The 21,093-nt window shown below is 46.3% G+C and overlaps 1 protein-coding gene across 2 annotated transcripts in view; it reads left to right on the forward strand.

Moving 5' to 3' along the window:
- LOC119442226 (kin of IRRE-like protein 3) overlaps positions 1–15,853 on the forward strand; it is a 43,792-nt gene extending 27,939 nt beyond the window's left edge. For both annotated transcript variants that reach the window (XM_037707020.2, XM_049661990.1), the window contains 4 exons: positions 3,439–3,649; positions 5,115–5,595; positions 7,325–7,374; positions 9,514–15,853. In XM_037707020.2, the coding sequence (XP_037562948.1) occupies positions 3,439–3,649; positions 5,115–5,569 (666 nt within the window). In that variant the 3' untranslated portion in view covers positions 5,570–5,595; positions 7,325–7,374; positions 9,514–15,853. The remainder of the gene's footprint in view (positions 1–3,438; positions 3,650–5,114; positions 5,596–7,324; positions 7,375–9,513) is intronic.
- Positions 15,854–21,093: the final 5,240 nt, after the last annotated feature.

Here is a 21,093-nt window from a genome sequence, read left to right on the forward strand (position 1 = left end):
CCCCCCCCCCTTCTTTCGGCGTGCTTCATAATGAGATCGTCGTTTTGGCACGTAAGACCCTGAATTGAATCTTACGTTTTTTTTTTTTAACAGTGCGCTTATTGTGTTCGTGTCAATATAACAAGCCGTCCGCCGCCAGTAAACGCACACCTGTACCGCCGAACTAGATGTCAGCCGCAAAACAGTGCTCGACAAATTTACACGACAGTATCCTTGGTCTAGCTGCGTCGTTTCAAGGCCCTTTTCATGTCGATGCCCGCTTCTAATCGATAAATCAATAGTTTCCAGCACGTGGCCCAGACCAATAACATTAGAATATCACGCCACACATTCGGGCTTCGTTGCGTTGTGTAGGCATGAATGTTTATCACGCACACAACTGATGGCCGTAATGTCTTTTATCATAATGTTTATTAAAAGGTAATCTTATTTGGTAACATTATTGCCTTGGTTAGCATAGGGCTTTGCAACCGCAAGGAATATGGGCGAATGAATTAACCAGCAGCATTTACATCACCTGTGCTGGAAATGATGTTTGCCATATGTTACTGATCCAATTTGCAGTGACCTGGAGGGGAAGATAAAACGCTCACAGAGGACAGTAGTAGTGAGAGTGGGTGTGCTTCTAAACACGTTCTACATAGGTATGAGGATACAGAAAGAAGGCGGATATTCACAACAAGTTAGCCTATTAAATGATAACAATTGATGTTGTCTTAATATTGAGCAAGGCTCAGACAGGCAAATCGAAGAATTTCATCAAGCTTGTTACTAGTGTGGAGAACATGGTAACCTTATCTTCTTCACTTGTTATTACCACGTCAGGGGATCGCAACTGAAAGCATAATTGAAGAGAACATGAAAGAAAAAAAAAAAAAACAGCCTCATGAAAGGTTTTGTAACTTGCTGCCACAGCAACGAACTTAGTAGTGAAACTCTTCTACCATTACCACTCTGGAACACACAAACAGCAGAATAAGTATCACTAAGTCATTTGGAGTGCGGTGATTTGATATTTTTTTTCTTTGTGCTTAATGTATTATGCATTCCAGGTGCACGGACATTCATTTTTGAATAGGTACGCCGCTGGAATGTGTGCCTTTGAGTACATGAATACACTAGTTCCCAGAGAGACGCAATTTTAAAAACGGTGTTTCAAAACTGACGCTGCTGCTCAACTTCATCCACTCAGTATGAACAGCATAGAAGATGCGCCCTCAGTTTCTGTCTAGCATGCTACTCAGACACGTGTACCCACGGTGTGCGCCATACATATAGTACATTCCACGCGCACGCCAACCACATACAAGTTAGGCAATGACATCGTAGCTTAAATAACTCGTTACGTTACCCATCTCCGTTTGCCGACATTATGTATTGCGCTAGACGTAAAACATGGCTTGCCACAGATTTTACAAGTTCCGGAGACGAACCTATTTACGACAGTCGCACGTTGTTGCTCCTATGCCCTGAGCTCTGAGAAAGTGAGGGTTGTATGCACCGCTGTTGGGCACCAATTGTCTTTCCACGCTGTCCTCGTGCTTAGCTCGACCGATGAACAAATATTTTTAAAGCGAAGCTTTCTTGTCGAGATAGAGACACTTTGTCGTGCGTATCTGGCCTCCAACGCCGAACGTGGTTAACGGGTTGGTGGCCCCAGCTAGGAACGGTGCAGCGAAGAATATAGTTAACGAGTTTACCATTTCAAACATATGAAGTTTCATACAATAATTACCGGAGGGAACTGAGGTGCTAATGTCTACGGTAGCTGCGAACAGGGTGATACAGCCAGCATGAGAATGATGGTTGGTACATGGATTTGCCTAAACGTCGGCCCTTTCGACTTCAAACCGGCTTTGGGACAATGTGCGGCGGTATACGTAATGAATAAACATTATTAAATTGTCCGACGGCAGGATTCGAACACAGGACCTCTAGCACAGAAGCCTGATATTGAAAGCATGGACGGTGTCCAAAGCCCGACGTCTATGACTGTGTTTCCGGCTCCTAGTATCACTTCCGCCGCCTTCAGCCAGCAAAAGCATAGCCTTTAAGAGAAAGCTATGACTTGGGCGGCCCCTATCTAAGTACATGGGAAAGGATAAATTGTTTTTCTTGGCAACCACTGCACCAAATTTGGTGAGGTTCGTTGCATGTAAAAGAAGAAGTTAGAATCTAGTGAGAGTTGCTAGCGAGTTTTCGATTTATGCCGTCCATTCTTTTCTTTTTCATATTGTTGAAAATCGCAAACTTTCACAAACGATACTATTAGGTTAACAAATCTGTAACTCGGCAATGAAAAATGATATCACAATTCGGTAAATTAAACCTAATAGAATGACTAAACCGGACAACATTTATGTATTATACTCGGATCTCAAGTATGCCACTAATGCATGAATATGACATTTGCAAGACCCTTCTAAGCAATGTAACCAATTCACCTAAGATATACACTGACATATAAGATTTGTGTGCTTTGGGTGCCCTAACGGATGCAGTTTACATAACTGCGATATCTGTTTTTGGTGCAGAGCTACGACATTGTAAACGTCTTTAATTTTTTGCAAGCTCACCAATTTGTGAAAATTATTTTTAAGAAATTCAGCCTCAAATAAATATCCCGCTTCCAACAATCACTACAATTTGACTTTTTCTCTCAAACACAAGAAATCTCACCAAAGTAACCCTAGTGGTTATCTCAGAAAGGCGTTCTTGCGTTTCATAAATATTTGAATAGGTGGCATCAGAATTGGCCCGAGGTAAAGCTTCCTCTTAAGATTTCCATTTTAATCCGAGAGGGCGCCACCCTATGGGGACATAGAACACACTTCCTAGCTGGCAAGCCAGCGCGTTGAGACGCTTGGCGCGTCAGAGACACCGCCAGTGCAACACGACACCATGAAAGAATACTGAGAATGTAAAGAAATAATATATATATATATATATATATATATATATATATTGCACCGCATGTAAATATGTGTTTATAATATTCAGCCTGTCCTTATATGACATGTTGCTCTTTAATACTAATATGTGTTCCTCGAAAACGACACTTTAAATGCACACACACATGGTTCATGAGCCAAGCACACCAAGAATGCTTCGCTTTGCGTAGATGTCAACTGGAGTTGACTCTACCTGTTATTGTTGCCATTTTCTCCCCTTGACGTTCGCCAGTAAACGCGAGTGTTTTACTCTCACCTCGAATAAAAAAATAATAATTCCCCTGCTCAAGAAATCCTGCGTTAGGAACACAATAGCCACTTGGTAACATCCGCGTCCACAGCCATATATTTTCGAAATGTTTCCCACCAACAACGACTTCAGGTGTTTTCGTTATGTACTACATACTAAAACTATTGACGACCTGCCCCTGTTGTAATACTTACCTTTCTCGTCGGTGCTCTGAGTACACGTTTCTTGTGCCGACAGGTGTCGTGGATCCGACTGCGTGACTTTCATCTACTGACCGTGGGCCTGACTCGGTACACGTCGGACGAGCGGTTCCAGACGGTGCACATGCAGTTCTCCAACAACTGGGCGCTGCAAATACGCGACGCACAGCTCAGGGACGCCGGCCTTTACGAGTGCTTGGTCAACTCGGACCCACCCCTCCGGCAGGTCGTCTCGCTGCGTGTCGTAGGTGAGTGACTGGCCGCCGCTTCTCGACGCTTCCTGCGCTGGCTACGGTTTTGACCACTGACTGTAATGTAACCGAGTGGCGCTTACTTAACAGAAACTTAACTGAAAGATTTAATTGATTTATTGAGAGTTGTAATCGGAGGAGCTTGCAACTATTTATTCGCAGGCTTCTCCACGAGCAATAAATTGTTAATCATTAATGGATGATAACGTGATGTGAAACGACCGCGTTCCGCAAATGAAGCAGTGTTCGCAAACGTGCTTGGACACTCATTGAATGTAACGAATGCAAAGAAACCTCAGGAGCATAAAAAAATGAAATTATGTAATCCTACGTGTCAAAACCACAATATGATCGTGAGGCGCGCCGTAGAGGGGGACTCCGAATTGATTTTGACCACCTGCTGTTGTTTAATGTGGACCCAATGCATGGTACACGGGTGTTCTTGCATTTCGCCTTCATCGAAATGTGGCCGCCGCGGCCTGGATTTGATCCGGCGCCCGCGGGCTTAGCAGCGCAATGCCAAAACCACTACGCCATCAATGCGGGTGCACAGGAACATAAAAGCACATTATGCCGTTTGTGCGATTGGACACAACAAGCACGCATCAATAATGAAGCTTTAAGGGCCAGTAATAATAAGTTTGGTTACCTAAACAAAGACATTCAACTGTATAGTAGGTACACACGCAAAAAGAAGATGCCAGTACATTCGGCACTTCGTGCTACTGAACTCAAGTCACCAAAAAGATCGCAGAGCTAATATAAGCGGATTCATATAGCACATGAAATACAATGTCGACGTTGAAGCCACAAGACAACTAAAACATATAAAGAGAGCGGAAAAGAACACGAACACATAAAAACGAAACGCGCTAGCACATGCTCACAAAACAGAAAAAAAAAGAAAAAGAGATCCACGCTGTTGATTCTTAGAACTCCACCAGTGAGCCTTTATTGGTTATCAGTTAGCTTTGGCAAGACTTTGAGCTAGACAAAAACCGGAACACTCCTTGGCTAACGCAGTGAATGTCCCATTTCTGTCGTTGACTATCATAGCTCTAGAACGTAAAAAGAACCTAGATTCAAAAAGATAACGATGCCACAGCGACAGCAGCATTGCTGTGGCATTCGATGCCTGATTTTGGGTGTTCTAGTGTGTTTTTTGGTTACTTAAAAATGAAAAAAAGAGAAAAAGAAAATTGGACTGCATTTCATTGGTGTACATAAGCGCTCTTATATAGGGCTCTTAGGGCGAAGTGAACGACTAAACTACGCTTGCATGATCTCGATAAGGAAACCAGCTCATCAGACGAAAAACGAGCAAGGTGCAGGTAAATCAGCCATGCTATAATTATATGTTTCTGTATTATAATAGCCCTTTCTGTCACATGTTTTTCGTATTGTAGCAACGCTGTCAATGCTCTCGTGTTGACGACTATATACCGCTGCAATGACTTCGCAGTGCCCAAGGCCCACATCCTTGGCGGACCGGACTTGCACGTCGAGGCTGGCTCGGCGCTGAACCTGACGTGCAGCATAAGCGAAAGCCCGGAAGCCCCGGCGTTCGTCTTCTGGTACCACCAGTCGCGACTGATCAACTTCGAGCGCGGCGGCCGCGTCAGCGTGGCCAAGGGGCCCAACGGCACGGCCGTGTCGCGACTCCTGCTGCCAGCCGTGGACGCCGCGGACTCGGGCAACTACACCTGCAAGCCTGCCAACGCCAACGCCACCTGGGTGCTTGTGCACGTGCTCGAGAGCCACCGGCGGCTGGCCGCCGTGCAGAACGACGCCGGAGGCATGGCGCTCACGGCAGCCGCAACGCCGCACTGCGCAGCAGCCTGCTCCCTGCTGCCGCTGCTCGTGTCGCTGTTGGTGCAGTGGCTGCTGGCCTGCGCCCACCGTAGTGGTTCCAGGTGACCAGCCGCAGTGGACGCGCAGACTCTGTGAGTTTTACCGCCATTCTCTTCAGGTGTTAGGGCATGTATACCTGGGCAGGTATTCTGTAAGAGTCCACCTGGTGGACAAGTCCACTTCGTTGGCTGCTGAGGTGCTGATTGGCTGTGGCGCCTGGCTCCTGTTGAAGCGCACCCCAGCCCAGCCAATCAGAACTTCAACAGCAGACCAAATGGACATGTCCACTAGGTGCACTCCTACAGAATACGTCTCCTGGGTTCATGTTAGAGTACTTTTTAGAGCGCAAGGACGTGGCGACAGAAGTCGGAGAGTGTCCAGAGACGACTGGACGTTTTAAAACGTTTAGCCGCGATTTATTCGTGTCCAATCATTTTCGGGGGCCACCTATCCCGGAGACAGTGCAGTCTACCACAGGGGTATAAACCGCACGGTGTTACACGATGCAGGTACTGGTTGGTGGTACCGTGCACGTTGCCAAGTGGTGCGTTCTCGCATTCTTTACTCGTTGCACGCGCTGTCGTTGAGACGCTGCGCCTCTGACCGAAGATGCAGACGCTATCGTTTGGGACACTGTGCGTCTGAGGCGTTCGCACACGCAGAACAGGGTTCCGAACTGGTCCTTCAGGAAGTGGCACTCGAAGTCCCAGTTGGCTTGCGCGTACGAGCGCGGCACGGTGATAAGGGGAGCGCCATCCATAACTGATAGTGCAACACAGTTCCAAAAGCAACCACCACCCAAAGCATGCTAAACGCATTGTCGGATAGCAACGGAGATGGCAAAAAGTAAAGAAAAAGAAAAAAAACAAAAAGGGGGAAAAAGTGTAGGATGCACAACAGTGGGAAATTTGAAAATTAAATGTTTGTACTAATTGCCACAGAAGCTGGACAAGGGTGACACTTGAGTTGGATCAGTTGCGGCATTGCTTACGGTGGTTTTCCCAAATGGTTCAGTTAAGGGATTGCCTACGTTAGTACCTTTTCCATATCAGGTGGGACCAGGTAATCTGGATCACTGAATTAAACCTTCAGCTCACTCTGTCTTTCGCACAGCCAGCCGCAATTATTTTTTTCCCTGAAATGGAGGAACACTAAAACGAAAAGACAAGTTCGGCCCTTGGAAGGGAAGGGAGAGAAGCTAAGTGCAGGACGTCAGATATATCACAAGGGTTTGCAGACGTCCTGATGATTTACAGCTGCTTGGGCTGATTTCTTGACCAGAGTTTTACTCGAGGAACTCCGTTCGTGGTCGATACACGAATGGTATATATATATATATTGGAGTCCATAAATACTTCTTTTTGGGCGAGTTGGTACATCTTGAAAGTTTGGATGACAGCGCAAACAGACTACCACAAGAAGGGAGACACGGACACACAGGCGCTGCTTGTCCACAGCGCCTGTGTGTTCGTGTCTCCCTTCTTGTGGTCGTCTGTTTGTCTGTCATCCAAACTTTCAATATATTGGAGTATGAAGCCCAATGTACACGGTGCAATACGCAAGTGAAGAGAAGGGCGCACGTACGAAAAGTCCAGTTTGTCGAAGTTCCGGCTGGCGGGCCAGCCTGACGACGGCTGGCACACCAGCCTAAATGTTGGTAAACAAGACCTTTCGTTTGTGTGTCCTTTATATATATATATATAAAGCTCGCAGACAAGCGGCCAAACTTAGCATCGACCTTGCGCTTGTCTGCGACCTTCAACTTCCTTGGCGCTGTTTTCTACTTAACACCCGTGTTAAATCACTCATTCTTCTCTGCAGGTAAATAACGAGGTTCGCGGCAAACCACGCCCGGTGCCCGGTCATCAACAGTGAGTTTCCTACGTTTGCATATGCACTTCTTTGCTATGTTCTCGTGGAGAAGACTGCGTAGTCTCGCAGGATTACGGTGCGGTCGACTACTGTTCACCCTTCAATGGACACGCCCTACACAATCCACTGCAGTCTTTTCCCGCCCGCCTCCGGCATTCCGACACGGCTTACTGCGCACGCCACGTGCCGTTAACAAAGCCTCACTAATGAGGCTGTTAGTGTGGTCAGCGAGGAATTCCCACAGCTGCCAAACTACCTATAGATGTCCATGATGAGAGCGCTCAGGTGTGTCTATAGGCCAACCGCGAAGTAGCAAAAATAACAAATGAACAAGTAATCTCTAAAGAACAGCGAGATTCCTGCTTAGCTTATCGGCGATCTTGTTAATAGTGTTAGGAAGATACATTCAAGAGAGAATGTAAAAACAAGGGGTTACGCGCTGAGCATGTACAAAAAAGAAGAAAACGATGAAGAGAAGATAACAGTGAGTAGGAAAGAAACATTCAATGCGACGCCGTACTACTCGTGCACTATACGGCTACCACTGGCCGCGGTTTTCCTCTTTTTTTATAGCCAACTTCTACTCCTCGTGGGCGCCGCATGCTTAGTCAGAGTAAAAGGTGAAACAAACGTGCGTACAGGTGCCCACAAAATAACTCGGAACGCCGGACCGGCGGCCGCTCGTCGGCGAAGTACACCCGCGGAAAAATACAGCCACGGTCTGCGCGTGCGCGGCATCCCTAGCCAGCAAGCCTCGCTCCCTAGTGCATCTAGATAAGCGTTGCCTTGCGTCGAAAAACTTGCGGTTTGTCCCTCATATCTGGGAGGAGGAGAAGGGGGGGGGGGGGGCGATCGAGACCTGTAGGCTACAGCGTGCTCGCGCACTATGCAGCGTAATCTTTTAACGCACGCGTAATCCTTGTGGCGTATTCTCGTCGGAATCTGCATTCATTCTAAAAGATAGTCATGCTTTCTGGATAGCTTGGGTGGATGGAATTCATGAGCGTTTATAACTGAGTGGTGACCAGTGAGTTCGCCATGCTCTACTTTTAATTATACCTAATGTCTTGCATATCTGAGTTAATTATTTCGCCTAAAGAAACTTTGAATTCATAGCTTATCTTTGATGTGGGCGAGCGCCACGGCTGGACTGTAGTAGCACTGGGGCGCACTTATCAACTTGATTATCGTGTTGCGCGATGTATTTTATTCTTTGTTCAATTATATTCCGAGACGCATTGAGTACTAGGGAATAAGACCAGAACTTTGACTGCAACATGACGGCTCCTTTAACAAGGATGACTGTGAGCAGTAATAAAAGTTTCTAAAATGACATCAGACGGCGTATTCCAACACGCCAATTTCATGCACATGAATTAATTTTATGCATGCGGCACTATAATAAAGGTATATGATGATACTTATAATGATTCGTCATTATTCTTAGTTACTTAGTAATTCACTTTATCACGCTTTAATACAGGTGTCGTACGATGTCCGTGTATTGGTCTTGTTAATTACCCTAATTACTTTTCTTTGGTCATTGGGACACTTGAATTACTCTTAATTACTTTTGGCTACTTGGTGCTTAATTCAATTTTACATGCTTTATTGAACGGTAGAGGTGTAAAACGCCGCCTACTGATTTTTGCTACCGCAATTGTTGTCGACGATGGACACATTCCGTGACTAATGAGCCCGTTAAGCCTTTCGCTTTAAAAGGCGCCAGTGCCCATTGACGTGCACGCACGAGTGCTTATTCTCCATCGCGTGCACACGCGCGCACGCAGCGTTTTAGAGAGCGCATCCGCACCTGTGATAACGCTAAAAGGCACCCAACGCTATTCTTTTGGAGCAAGGCAACACCTATTTAGATGCACTAGGGAGCGAGGCGAGCTTGCTAGGGAGACCGCGCATGCGCAGAGCCTGGCACTACTTCTTCACCGGCGCGCTCCGCCGACGAGCGGCCACCGGTCCGGCGTTCCGAGTTATTTTGTGGGCACCTGTACCTTTCGAGCAGCTCGATTTACGTTCCTATAGAGAGCCAATTAAGCCCCGCACTGCATTCGTTATCGCCACTGGCACTGGATTGACCGGCTTGCCGTATCGTTTTTTTTTTCTTTCGTTTTTCGGTCCAGGATTCGAGTCCCTCTAGGAGACTGGAACCAAGGATGATTCTCCCCAGTCGAACCTGAAGCCAGGAGAGGAGAATGAATACCAAGGGCAGTCACTGATCGGGTGGAAGCCACTTGTGCGGACCATATAGCATCGAGCGCTTTTTGTCTTACCCGTGTCGCTGGAAACCGACATCGCGGTCACCAAGAGCAGTACCATTGCAGCGGCAGCAGCAGCCCCCCATACCGATGAAATCATCGATGAACGCTCTACAGATGCTGCCGTCGTTAGCCCTCTCACGTCTTCGCGGGCGTGGTCCACCGACAAGCATGGCCGCACTCTTCTTGTCAACCCCCTCCTGTGTGCGTGTGCGTGTGTTGTTTCGCTTCGTTTCGCGTTGTTCTCATTTCGTTCGTAAGTAAGTGCGTACGCTTGTGTCGACGGGTGTTGTGAACGCGCGCAATCCTTCAGGCGCGAGCGCTTTTGAGTCCTATAGTGACTCGGGCACCACCGACCGTGTGGAACAGACACCGGAACACTAATAGTACTGCCACGGGCTTGGATCGTCGCGAGTTTGCCGGAGAGGCGGAAGACGGACATGGAGCACGGAAAGACTCTGTTGAACGTCTTCGCTTTGTACATATGTAGAGATGACGACAAATGTTGTTGTTGCTACCGCTCTCAAACGCTCTGTTCTCGTGGGCTTATTATGCGTTTTGTTGACAGCTGCAGGTGAGAGCTGATGTTCGAAGGAAGTAATAGAGTGTAAGATGTGTGGTCTAACGTTGTTCAGTGTGTATTTGTGCCCGGCAACGGGGATCCTCTGGTGTGTGCGTTGGTGCGCGTCATTCCGTACTGTTCCGAAGGCGCCCGCGATGTTTCCATTGTTCGGCACTACTTGCGTCATATTATTTGGCGATTTTCTTCGTCGGCAACAGCTGTTGAATCTGCACCTGGAGCTGAAGTGTGGTGCTACGTGCACATGCTATACCAATGGGCGTCATTGTCTCATCGTTTGAAAGTCTAGTGCTCTCTTCTTATTACGTGCGTGGTCGTTGGAGGAAAGACTCATCCTGCCGTTTTGGAGAGACACATGTGATACGGGAGATGGTGTAAAATTTTATTCAAATTCTGATAAGGGGCTCGCTATGTTTCCTTTAGAACGGAACGCTATAGTTGCATTGTTCAGTGATGCGTTGCAGCCAAGCGTAATAGCGAAAAGTCGTTGGCACTGATGGCCGTTACTATGCGATATATGTCTCGCGCTATGATTATTTTTGTTAACAATATTACTTGGCTCGAGACATGATCAAAGTTGCATCACTGCTTTCTGCAAGTATGCCGGAGCAGTGTAAGCTTCGCAGGACGCAGTATTATCAGAGTATGCTTGAGCAGTATTTTGATATTATTACTACCTCGTTATTACGTCTTGCGGCTCTAAGTTGAAGCGCAGATGGTAGGGTACCGGCCAGGAAATGGTCGTATTTGGCTGCCAAGCGTCGCTTGGGTGCTAACACACTTATGTGTAGTATTACAGAGTCTCCGTGGCGACTTATTGGTAAACAAAAAATAAATAAATAAGAAGAATACGAGCCGCTTGTTTGGGGGTCTGTTTAGATAAATTCTTATTGGATGGTATTGAATTCATTTTAACACAATAAGAGTCATTTTCCTGACATGCTACACAATTTGTTCCAAATATTCTTGAGGATAAAACGAATCCTCACTAGTCCACTTTTTGTAAGGGGTTCTGACATGATAAAAAAAAAGCGATGCACCTTGCGCGAAACATATTTCAGCAGGGCAAACGACGATTGGTACCATCAGGTATTTGGTATTATTGGAAATGTTCTGCTTCACATTTGCGTAATAGACTTTGTCGCGGTCGGAGGCGTGCTACGATGTTAAAGGAAGTTAGTCGACCTTAGTTCTGGCTCTCAGTTAGAGCACCTTTGCACATAACGTCATCCCCGCCCTTGCAAAAACATTGTTTTTGATGAAATGTACATGATGTGCGGTCATGGGTCACTTATCCATTGTATTTCGCTTTATTTGAGGAGCACGTTGTACGGCTTCCAACTGTGCACGAAGCCAAGCATTTTGGTTTTATTTTGACGACTCGATGAATGGTACTCTGTACTTGTGTATGGTTCTATTTTTTATGTGGTGTGCCTGCCAGCAAGGCAATACTTGTTTTCAGGCTTTTCGTGCAAGTGCCAGAATGGTAATACGTGTATGTTTTTTGTTTCCAGGAGCATTACTTCAGTCGTATTTCGTAAAGGTTGTGCGTCGTAGCCACTACTCTCTCAGTGCACAAGGTTTGCCTTGAGGCTACGTGTGCGCGAAATGAAGGTGGGATGTTGTTAAGTCAAGTAGCGCCAGGGAGCTTTCAAAATGCAGCGTTGTGAGCGAACTTACTGACAATAAGTTCAAACGGTTTGTCTGCTTGTATGCTAGAGGAGTGTAAAGGCAGGCTTCATGGAGCAAGAAAAGTTCAAATGGGTTTTGCTTTCTCTTTATTGGCCCACTTATAAAACATTTTGACGTAGTTATGTGTTGAGCAAAGATTTAAGGGGTCAATGAATTTGAATATAGTTATTTTTGTTTATGTACGAGAAGCTTTACCAGTTGTTAATGATTGTGCTGCAGTACTTGCGTAAAAATAAGATGTTAGGAGGATGGGGTGTTTGACGTCCTTAAGCTTCACAGTGGGTTAAGAGACACGCCGTGTAGTGGAGTGCTCAGATTAATTTTGACCACTTAGGGTTCTTTACCGCGCACCGAGAGTATGGTAAAAGAGATATATCTAACAATAAAGTCTTGACAGGTTCACGGGGTATAACTTCAGCAGTGGCATCCTCATAGCAGTTACGCGTTTGCGTCTTGTTAATAAAAGATATGGTCGTGCTCATGAACATCCTTAGCTTCTTTACTGTTTGTTCAGGAGAGACATCGAACACACTATTTCAGTTATGTCTAGAAGTACAATTCCGCGAGAATTGATCGTAGGTTTAGGTTTTTATTGGGATCAGAGCTGGTTCTTTGAACAAGTTGGTTGTGAAAGCAGAACAAAAGAGTACTGCGACGAGGGTTGAAGTAAGTCAGAACTAAAGTTTCAAAGGAAATCGAGATAACCGCATATGTTAAAGTAGTAGATGTTTATCTAGCACTGCGTCGTAACGCAGTGAGGAATGATTATCGCTGTAAAAAAAATGTGGGAGAGGAGCTACGGAAGCACGAATGGCGGAGAGCACTCCTATACACGATAACCGCAAGCTACAGTTTTTTTTTTTTTTTTGCAGGGGTGTACGCTTGTCTGAATTCTACCTCTAGGTGATTCCGTCTCAAAGCTATCGGCCCTCTTAAGTAGACAACTTTGCAGACCGCTGCGTCTGGAGGGACCTGGTTAGAGTAACCTGGTTAAACCGCCTGTGAAACGCCAAACGTGTCTGTACCACTACGTTGCTGTTTGAGCACTGCTTGAGCAACACCGTACGTACTTCGTGCAAGGCTGTGACAAGACATCTGTATTACAAACATAAGGCTACGACGCGACAAGGCGTCTGTAAAATTGCCAGTCCAGTTTCCATCGCAAGCGTGCCCGCTTTTGTGGCCACGAAGAACACGTCAAGCCTTGTGCACTGAGCGTTGTGTCGGTAATGTACGGGTAAGCCAGCGACGTTCGGGTCATGGTTTCTAGTCTACAATTTGTTCTTTGTTTAAAGCTTTTTTGTTAACCGTTCGAGGCCGCCTCTTTCTGCTAGCCGGAATATGTGTTCGTCGTCAACTGCGTCACCGAAAATTGTAGTCTGTGTTTGAGTCAGGGCGTTTGTTCCTAGTGCTGTCTTCTCTAAGTCCGTCGTAGTCCGTTGTTGTTATTTTTTTTTCGTCTTTCGTTTACATTTTATCTTTCCATTCTCCGCAACTTCTTGCGCGTCACGTAAGCTAGTCTATTTTAAGTTTTTAAGTTCCGTTGTCGTCTGCAATATTGTTACCGAAGTGACGCCATTTTCAGTTTCAAACCATATTTTGGTAGCGGCAAACATTCTGAGCTCGCTAAAAGGCTCTGGAGGTTCACGGTGATTCGAAATAGATACACTGATAGCTGCGGCTATGTATTTTTTAACACTACGTTCTTCCTTGCCGAAGAAACATTTTAAAAAGGATCAACGTCGTTACTGTTTTACATGTTCTGCCATCTCTACTTCGCATCTACTTAGCATTTCGTTCCTACTTCACGACCGCGTTTTGTGTATGTCTCGAGTTATTCATTGGATCATTATTTATAAAACATTTTACTTCACTTGCGCTCTCGAAACATTTTCACCTGCTGTGCGGGAGCACAGGTTACACGTGAAGCTCATTGAAGGGACACAAATAAATATTAAAACTGTTACATTATTTCTTGAAAACCTAATTTTCAGTCACATAACAAAAATTGTTAATAAAGCTTCAGAAATAGCAGGATGAACTTACGGCTGTCTTGAGTTTCGCGCCGAAATTTTAGCCGCTGGTGTGCCAGCCTGACGTCACGGTTTTCAATGTATCTTCACGTATTCTGGCCGGCTTTGGCGCTGGAAATGTTCTCGAAACTTGCTAGGTTGAACGCTTGCTTCTTTTAGAATACAATGGAGTCCGCCTTTACTGATAAGCAGTTAAGTTATTGCGAGAAGGCACTGCCAAATTCATGACGTCACAAGGAGCTAGTGCGGGCACTTCATGGCAGCGTCGCTATCCGTCTTACGTTTTTGCGTCATTTCCCGCTTATCTGTGGCGGGCTTTTCAGTAAGCAATTTTCCTATTCGGTCGCAGTTAATAAACAGTCAAGGTCACGCCTCGTGGTAACAGTAATTTACCAATACATTATAACTTATTTTTATTCTTTAGTGTCCCTTTAAGGAAGCTCACGTGATAACCGGCACTCATTTATCATGTGTTCACTTTTGCCATGACGCGGGCCACATGCTGGCTCATTGTTTTGAACGAACTATTGTAGCTTGTGACCATAACAATACAAACCCAATGTAATTTTGAGTTGATTGTTGAATTAATTATATTTCGTCTTTTGAACCTTGCAACATGCACCTGCCAAAATTTCTGATGTCAAATTTTGCCTGGGTATCACAACTGCCACCCTGATGCATCAAATATTGCTTTTAATTGTGAAATGTTTAAGAAATTAGCTAGTTATGAAAAAAGCAAAAATGCTGTTGTAATCAAGCATGTGCTGATCACACAAGCTATTACAGACAAAAGAAGCACGTAACCTTTCTATAGGCTTTACGTGCTAGAAATGGGGACGCATGATGATGTGATTATGAAGACTATGTCGATTGACAGCAGGTGAGCACCACCACTTGGTTAATTGATGCAGAAGTTTATGCGAGGTTGTTGTATCGGATTTGCTGTGTCAGCTATCGAAGCTGCCTAAAAAATGTAACCCTCGCTTGTGATTTGCATATTATGGACACGCACGTAGAGACAGCCTTGACCAACGATATTGAATTACTCGTTTAGCATTTAGCTGAAATTTGGGGCGCCGCTGAAGTATAGGGTCTTTCCGTTTTTCTGCCGGGTCCACTCGGAAAGACCCGTCGTGGGTGCCACGGCGTGGCACGACGTGTGGCCTCCGATTATGGTATCCGCTGGTCAATCTGCCACTGGGCCGCTTCGATTGTCCGTTCCTGAGAGTCCCGAACTGCCCGAGGTGGTGCTTTCAGTCAATGAGCGTTGCATATATGCACCGTCTCGAGCAGTCCAGGACCAGTCTCGGAAGACAAATCGAATTGGCCCAGTCTCCGTTGCTTTCCGCGAGGTGCCACGTTTTCGGAGGCCACGTAACGCGTGAACTCTCGGCATAGGCTGCCTCGTGGGGGCGCGCACGGCGGATATTTCTAGAGGAGCCGCGTCAAACGTAGGAAGGGTGGTGACGCCGCGTGGTGTAGCAGTGAAACAAGTGACGCACCACTTCATAAACGAGTAATCTAAACGCGTTGGTCCTGGTTTGAACATTCTGTTCTTGCACATCACTTTGTACAAAAGAACAGAAATAAATATGCAGGGAGGTGTATCATGGCCTGCCATCCGTGGTATCAGGATTGCCATTGCTAAGGCTTAATGATTTCCGTCAATGGTTCATGTGGTGCCACCTGTCACAAATTTTTAATACTCACTTGTCAGGAACCGAACAAGAGGGCCACGACCTTATGTGGTAGTGGCCCACATTGACACGCACCCGTGCTACGATAACGGTCACGTTGTTTGTACATAAGAAACAAAAATACGAAGCCGCGTGTGCTAAACGGCATTTGTGTATAAACGCCGTGCAAGAGATAAAGAAATAAATGTCTTATCTGCATTGAAGATTCATTCTCGTCGTTCTCTCTCTCTTCTTTCTTTCATTTTGTTAACGTGATTTTAGTACATTTTTTATTCATTCAGCACCACCAGCTGTATGTATATATATATATATATATATATATATATATATATATATATATATAAATCAGAAGCACAACTTCGCGGTTATCTTATAGGTTTATTTACCCAACAGTTTCGGTCGGTGGACCGCCCTTTCTATATATATATATATATATATATATATATATATATATATATATATATAGTTTGTTCAGCAACAGCCCACGTCTTCGATTTTAGGTTAAACATCGCAAAGGTATCTTTCCCACAAAACGCTGCTTGTTGTGAACTACATTGTAGAATAGAGAAAGTCGCATGGTCATCCGACAAAGAAAACCTAGTGTCAATAAACTTGGGGAAATTAACACACTGGAAATGATCCTTTTACCGCCTCTATGCTGCATCATGGTTTCATAATTCCTCTCTTTTGCTTTAAGTGATAATTAGTACTTCAATTTCCTCTCGAGTCAAGCTTAGTTAGAGTGATCCTAGGTTTGCACGAAGTAGAGGACGAAGAAATACAATTTCTAATTGATGGCACAAGGATCTGCATCTACAAATGTCCGTCTACATGTTCTTCATTGGGCGATGAGGGATGCCGCAGTGGAGACCTCCGGATTAAAGTTCACCATGTGCACCAAACGTGCACCCCATCAGAATGCGATCGCAGCGACTGACACTCGAAACTGCTACTTGACTCTGAAGGATAGAACGCCATAACGACGAAGCCAGCACAGCACTAGCCATCTAGAAGGAGGCGGAGAATCATGCTGATTTACGTGCATTTGCTGCCTTGCGTGTTCCGGTCACTGAAAAACGCGCGCGAAGCACGGCTACGATTAGCGATAACGTGTAGAAAAATGTCGCAGTTCCGCCCGAAAGGCGAACCCTCTATTGCGATAGCAAATGCGTAGACAGCTATACTTAGTAAGGATAGTAGTTTTATCGGCTGTATAAAGTAGCAAACATTCACTTACTATCTAAATTAACAAGCATGGTGTCAGCGCGCACAGGCAAACATGAACACATCACATTCGATGAGCGCGGACACTCGCAGTCAAAACGCTGGTGTGAGGAAGCGCTGCAGCAGCAGCGAGCGAAGTGATCTTCGTGCTGTGTATCGCTTCAACGAAAACTGAGCGGTGAGAACGCAGCACACAAAGGCCCGACGCAGATCGCTTTCAAGATAGGGCGTGCGCGGTCGTGCAATGCACAGTTTCTGCCGAAGTACATCGCCGCCCCCCCTACTCCCTCCCCTCCCTTCGGCGTCATGCGTGCGACGGAAGTCTCCTCCCCGCTTTCCTCCCTTGCACGCGCGATATTGTGCCGTGATCATCGGCGCCGCTCGTACGGGGTCGCCCAATATGCAGTTGCTGCCGGAGTATAACGCCGCCTCCCCTCCATCCCCTACGCCCGAGGCTTTTTGCGCGATGGAAGACAGTGTGCTTTCTTCCCTTGCGCGCGCATGATTGAGCCACGATCGTCGGCTCCCCTCGCGCGCTTTCACTCGCATCTACAGCATGCGGCGCGTGGCGACGGTGTTATCGGTCTTGCAGTTTATACGGAACATCACGGCGACGAAGGAGGGGGGGGGGGGTATGTATGTCCGTCCAGCCATGTCCCCAGTGCTTTGCAGACGTGAGCATTTGCCGCCTAATAGCCGGTTTTATTACATCCCTTGGTCATGAATGCAGACTACCATTTTGGAGCACTTGACTTTTTCCTATTGCCTGCCAGACCCACCCGGCAATATCTGTCGCGCAGCAAACAAAGCAATGTCACGTGTCGCATGACCTCTGAAACTGCCACCGCAAGTCGGGGCACACTTTTCATCGCCTACCGCGAGACGGCGGTATGACCCAGCAGTCGGATAGGCAAATATTTGACGATGTAGCAGATAATACTAATCGAGGCAAGCAAATGACTTTGAATATTGGAAAAGTAAGCCTTCGGTCATCAGTAGAAAAGGGAAGCACTGGTATCATGGAAGCTTCAGCATCTAAAAGCAAAATTGAGGTTATTATACACAAAAGGCTCAGATAATTAAGAGCAGACTAGAATAACGAATAAGAAGGGCGACAGACTAGACCTTTTAGGGCCACAAGATGGCATCTCTTGCCGCACCGATACAAAGGCAGACTTCTATTTACTTATGCCTGTTCTCCCAAGCAAAAAACCAACACGCAGCTTGGCCTTTGAGATTGAGAACCCGTGCACGATATTAGATGCATTATCGCAAGTGGACTCTCCTCAGTGTTCGCGGCGGGGAGGTGCGCACGGTCGGCCTGTGTGCGCTGGCGCATTAGGCAACGGAAAGTAGTCTCGCCAGCTCGGCGCACAAGCCACAAAAAGCAACATGCGCTTAACAATCGTAACAACCTCAGTGAAAGAACGTGCGAAGCAGCCGTCGCATAAATAATGAACCTATGATGAGATAGCGAAACATTAACTTCATCTTCGTTGAAAGCCGCTGCACGCGTAAAGAGAAGCCATAATTCTGGCCGGATATGGTTCATAAAGAATGCAATACCCGGCCACGAAGCGTCCAGGAAACATATGAACGTCGAAGAAGAGAATACCGTGAACTACGGGCTCGATTTTCTTCCTACTTCCCACAGCCACGGCTGATGCTTTACTGCAACGTCGATTATGGTTCGAAAGCGGGCACCCCGTGAGATCGCCGCAAGAAGCCATGAAATCTATATACGGCTTTCTTCAGAGATGAGAATCTTTCCCTCCTTTCTAGCGGACCACGAGTGCGGGTGACTGACCGAAGCAATGGCCTTGTGAAACAGCATCCACCTGGTACGTTGCAGGCACTGATTTCGAGCCCTGGTGCCACCAGAAACTTGCGAGTATTTATAATGTGGACAATATTCCCCGCCTTCCAGTGCTCTGCTTTTTTTGGGATATTCTCATGGAGAAGAATAGCCTTTAAATATTTCATGGTCCAGTGAGCTCTTTTCCAACCATAAACGGTATTGCAGTCGAGCAGCCTCCACGGATAGCAGGTGGACCAGAGCTTCTGCAGTGAAAGTCACCGGCTAAATTTGACAACGGGAAGCACGTTCCAGGCCAGGCATACGATAGTCACGGGGCGTAAACGCTTACGATAAAGGTGATATTTCCAACACCCGGGTGGCCCCACCTTTCTTGTGTGGTAGGGATGCCATATGGGAAACTGCCCTAATGTCGAGTGTACGAGAATGGGGGAGTGGGTCCAGCGGACGCCTTAGCAAGCGGCCTGGGTGAGGCAAAAAACACGGAAAATGTGGCGGCGCTGCCGTCGCCTTATTCTGAATCTTCGGCCAATAAACGTTGGCTCCGGCTGTTTCGGCAGCGCTCATTGGCTGAGGCGAGCTTGCGGGCCGAGTAGCTGTCGTCTGCTCGACGCACCGTCGTTGTTGCGTCGTTTGCGTTATTTCCGCCGCTATTTTTCCATTTTATTTACAATAGATCGGTGGGGAATAATCTCAGTGTTACCGCCACCGAGTATCCGCCTGTCAAAGCTCCATGCAGCTGCGGTAGGGTCTCCGACGCGACAAGCGTCCGGCCGGCGAGCGGGGCCGCTCATTCGGAAGAAAGTGACGGTGGCGCCACCTGGATTTTACATAAAAAATGCCTCAGTGCAGAGCCCTCGTTGGACCCACTCCCCCAATCTAGTACACTCTACCCAATGTAAGCGGCAGCGGACGCTTTCTTGCGAGGTTGTGTGTGGGCACAGGGTTTCGATAGCAGTTTGAATAACGCGGGCTACGGCGACTAACCTATGAGGGCAGGCCAGGGACGCCTGTACGCACATCTGCTGGTGGACAACCGGTGGCAGCGGGTGTCGAACCCATGTCCTCGTTAATCGAGACGGTTGCACGAAAATACATGCAGGCGAGCGAACCAACACAGGAACGGTGTGACCGCAGATTTAGAATTCCGCAAGCATTACGTTTTTAGCAAAAGTATGTTTATGCGTAACTCCAAGTTAAGTTTTGCAGTAGTTACAGTAGAAAAAAGATGAAGAAAAACACATGACGCAACTATGCGCCTGCAGAAATTTAGGTTTGTGCCGTATAAGTAAATTCAACAGAGTGACCGCTCGCATGGGTCCGGAAAAGGAATTAAATATTAGTGAAAAGCCGTATACATCGCGCTTTTCACTCACGTATACAAAAGGAACTTCGTGAGAACCAGCATAATAAATCTGCTGTCAGCCTACGAAAGAAGCGTTACGGTCAGGTCACTAGAGGGGAACAGGTTATAAATTATTGCCCCCCAAGCTCACTCAGCAGATGGTCGCTCCGTGCAGCAATGGTGTAGACTGAAGCAACCAGCAGTGATGTAATCGCAAATGAGATTCGTCGAATAACAAAGTACTTATGACTAGTTTAGCTTAAGTCGAGGCACTTGCTGTGATCTACTGAACAGTCTTAATGTACATGATCTTTCTACAGGGTGTTTCACTTAACTTGGTCCAAACTTCAAAAATATGCAAATGCTACGTAGCTGGACGCAACCAAGGTAATGTTATTTGACGTCGCTTGGAGATACTCAGATGATTTTTTGCATTCCGTCTAATTAGATAATTACCCCTAATTAATTAATCAACTTCTAAATTGTTATATTTAGATGAAAAGTGTAAACGGGAAAGTTGTAGAGCAACACGAAAAACTCCCGATACAGCTTTCTTTTGCTCAATACGTGCTACATAAAAGTGTTTTTCCGAGCGTGAAAGAAGCCCGCGAATACACGCAAAATTACCACGTGACTGGCCGCTCGGGGCACATTGCGTGTATTTGAGGGCATCTTTCACGCTCGGAAAAACACTTTTATGTAGCACGTATTGAGCAACACTGAATGTAACGTTCTCCAATCGTATATTGCTCGAGCCGAAGTGCAAATATGCTATTTGTATTGAAAACGTGCGGTATAAGTAAACCCCAATTCATTAGCTTAGGTAATAAGAAGACAGAGAGCGAGAGAGAAGTTGCGAGAAAAAAAAAAAAAAACGCTGAGACGTTGGTCATACGAAACGGTCGTCTGGCCTGCTACTTGCCTCAGAAAGAAGGGGAAGAGGAGAAAAGGGAGGTATGAGGAGTGATGAGGAGGATAGACGGTAGGATGCGACTGTACCGGGTGTTTTTACGAAAACTTTAATATTTAAGAAAATAAACGTCTTGAAGTAAAAGGAC

The sequence above is a fragment of the Dermacentor silvarum genome, chromosome 2 (assembly GCF_013339745.2).
Source record: "Dermacentor silvarum isolate Dsil-2018 chromosome 2, BIME_Dsil_1.4, whole genome shotgun sequence".
NCBI classification, from domain to species: domain Eukaryota; kingdom Metazoa; phylum Arthropoda; class Arachnida; order Ixodida; family Ixodidae; genus Dermacentor; species Dermacentor silvarum.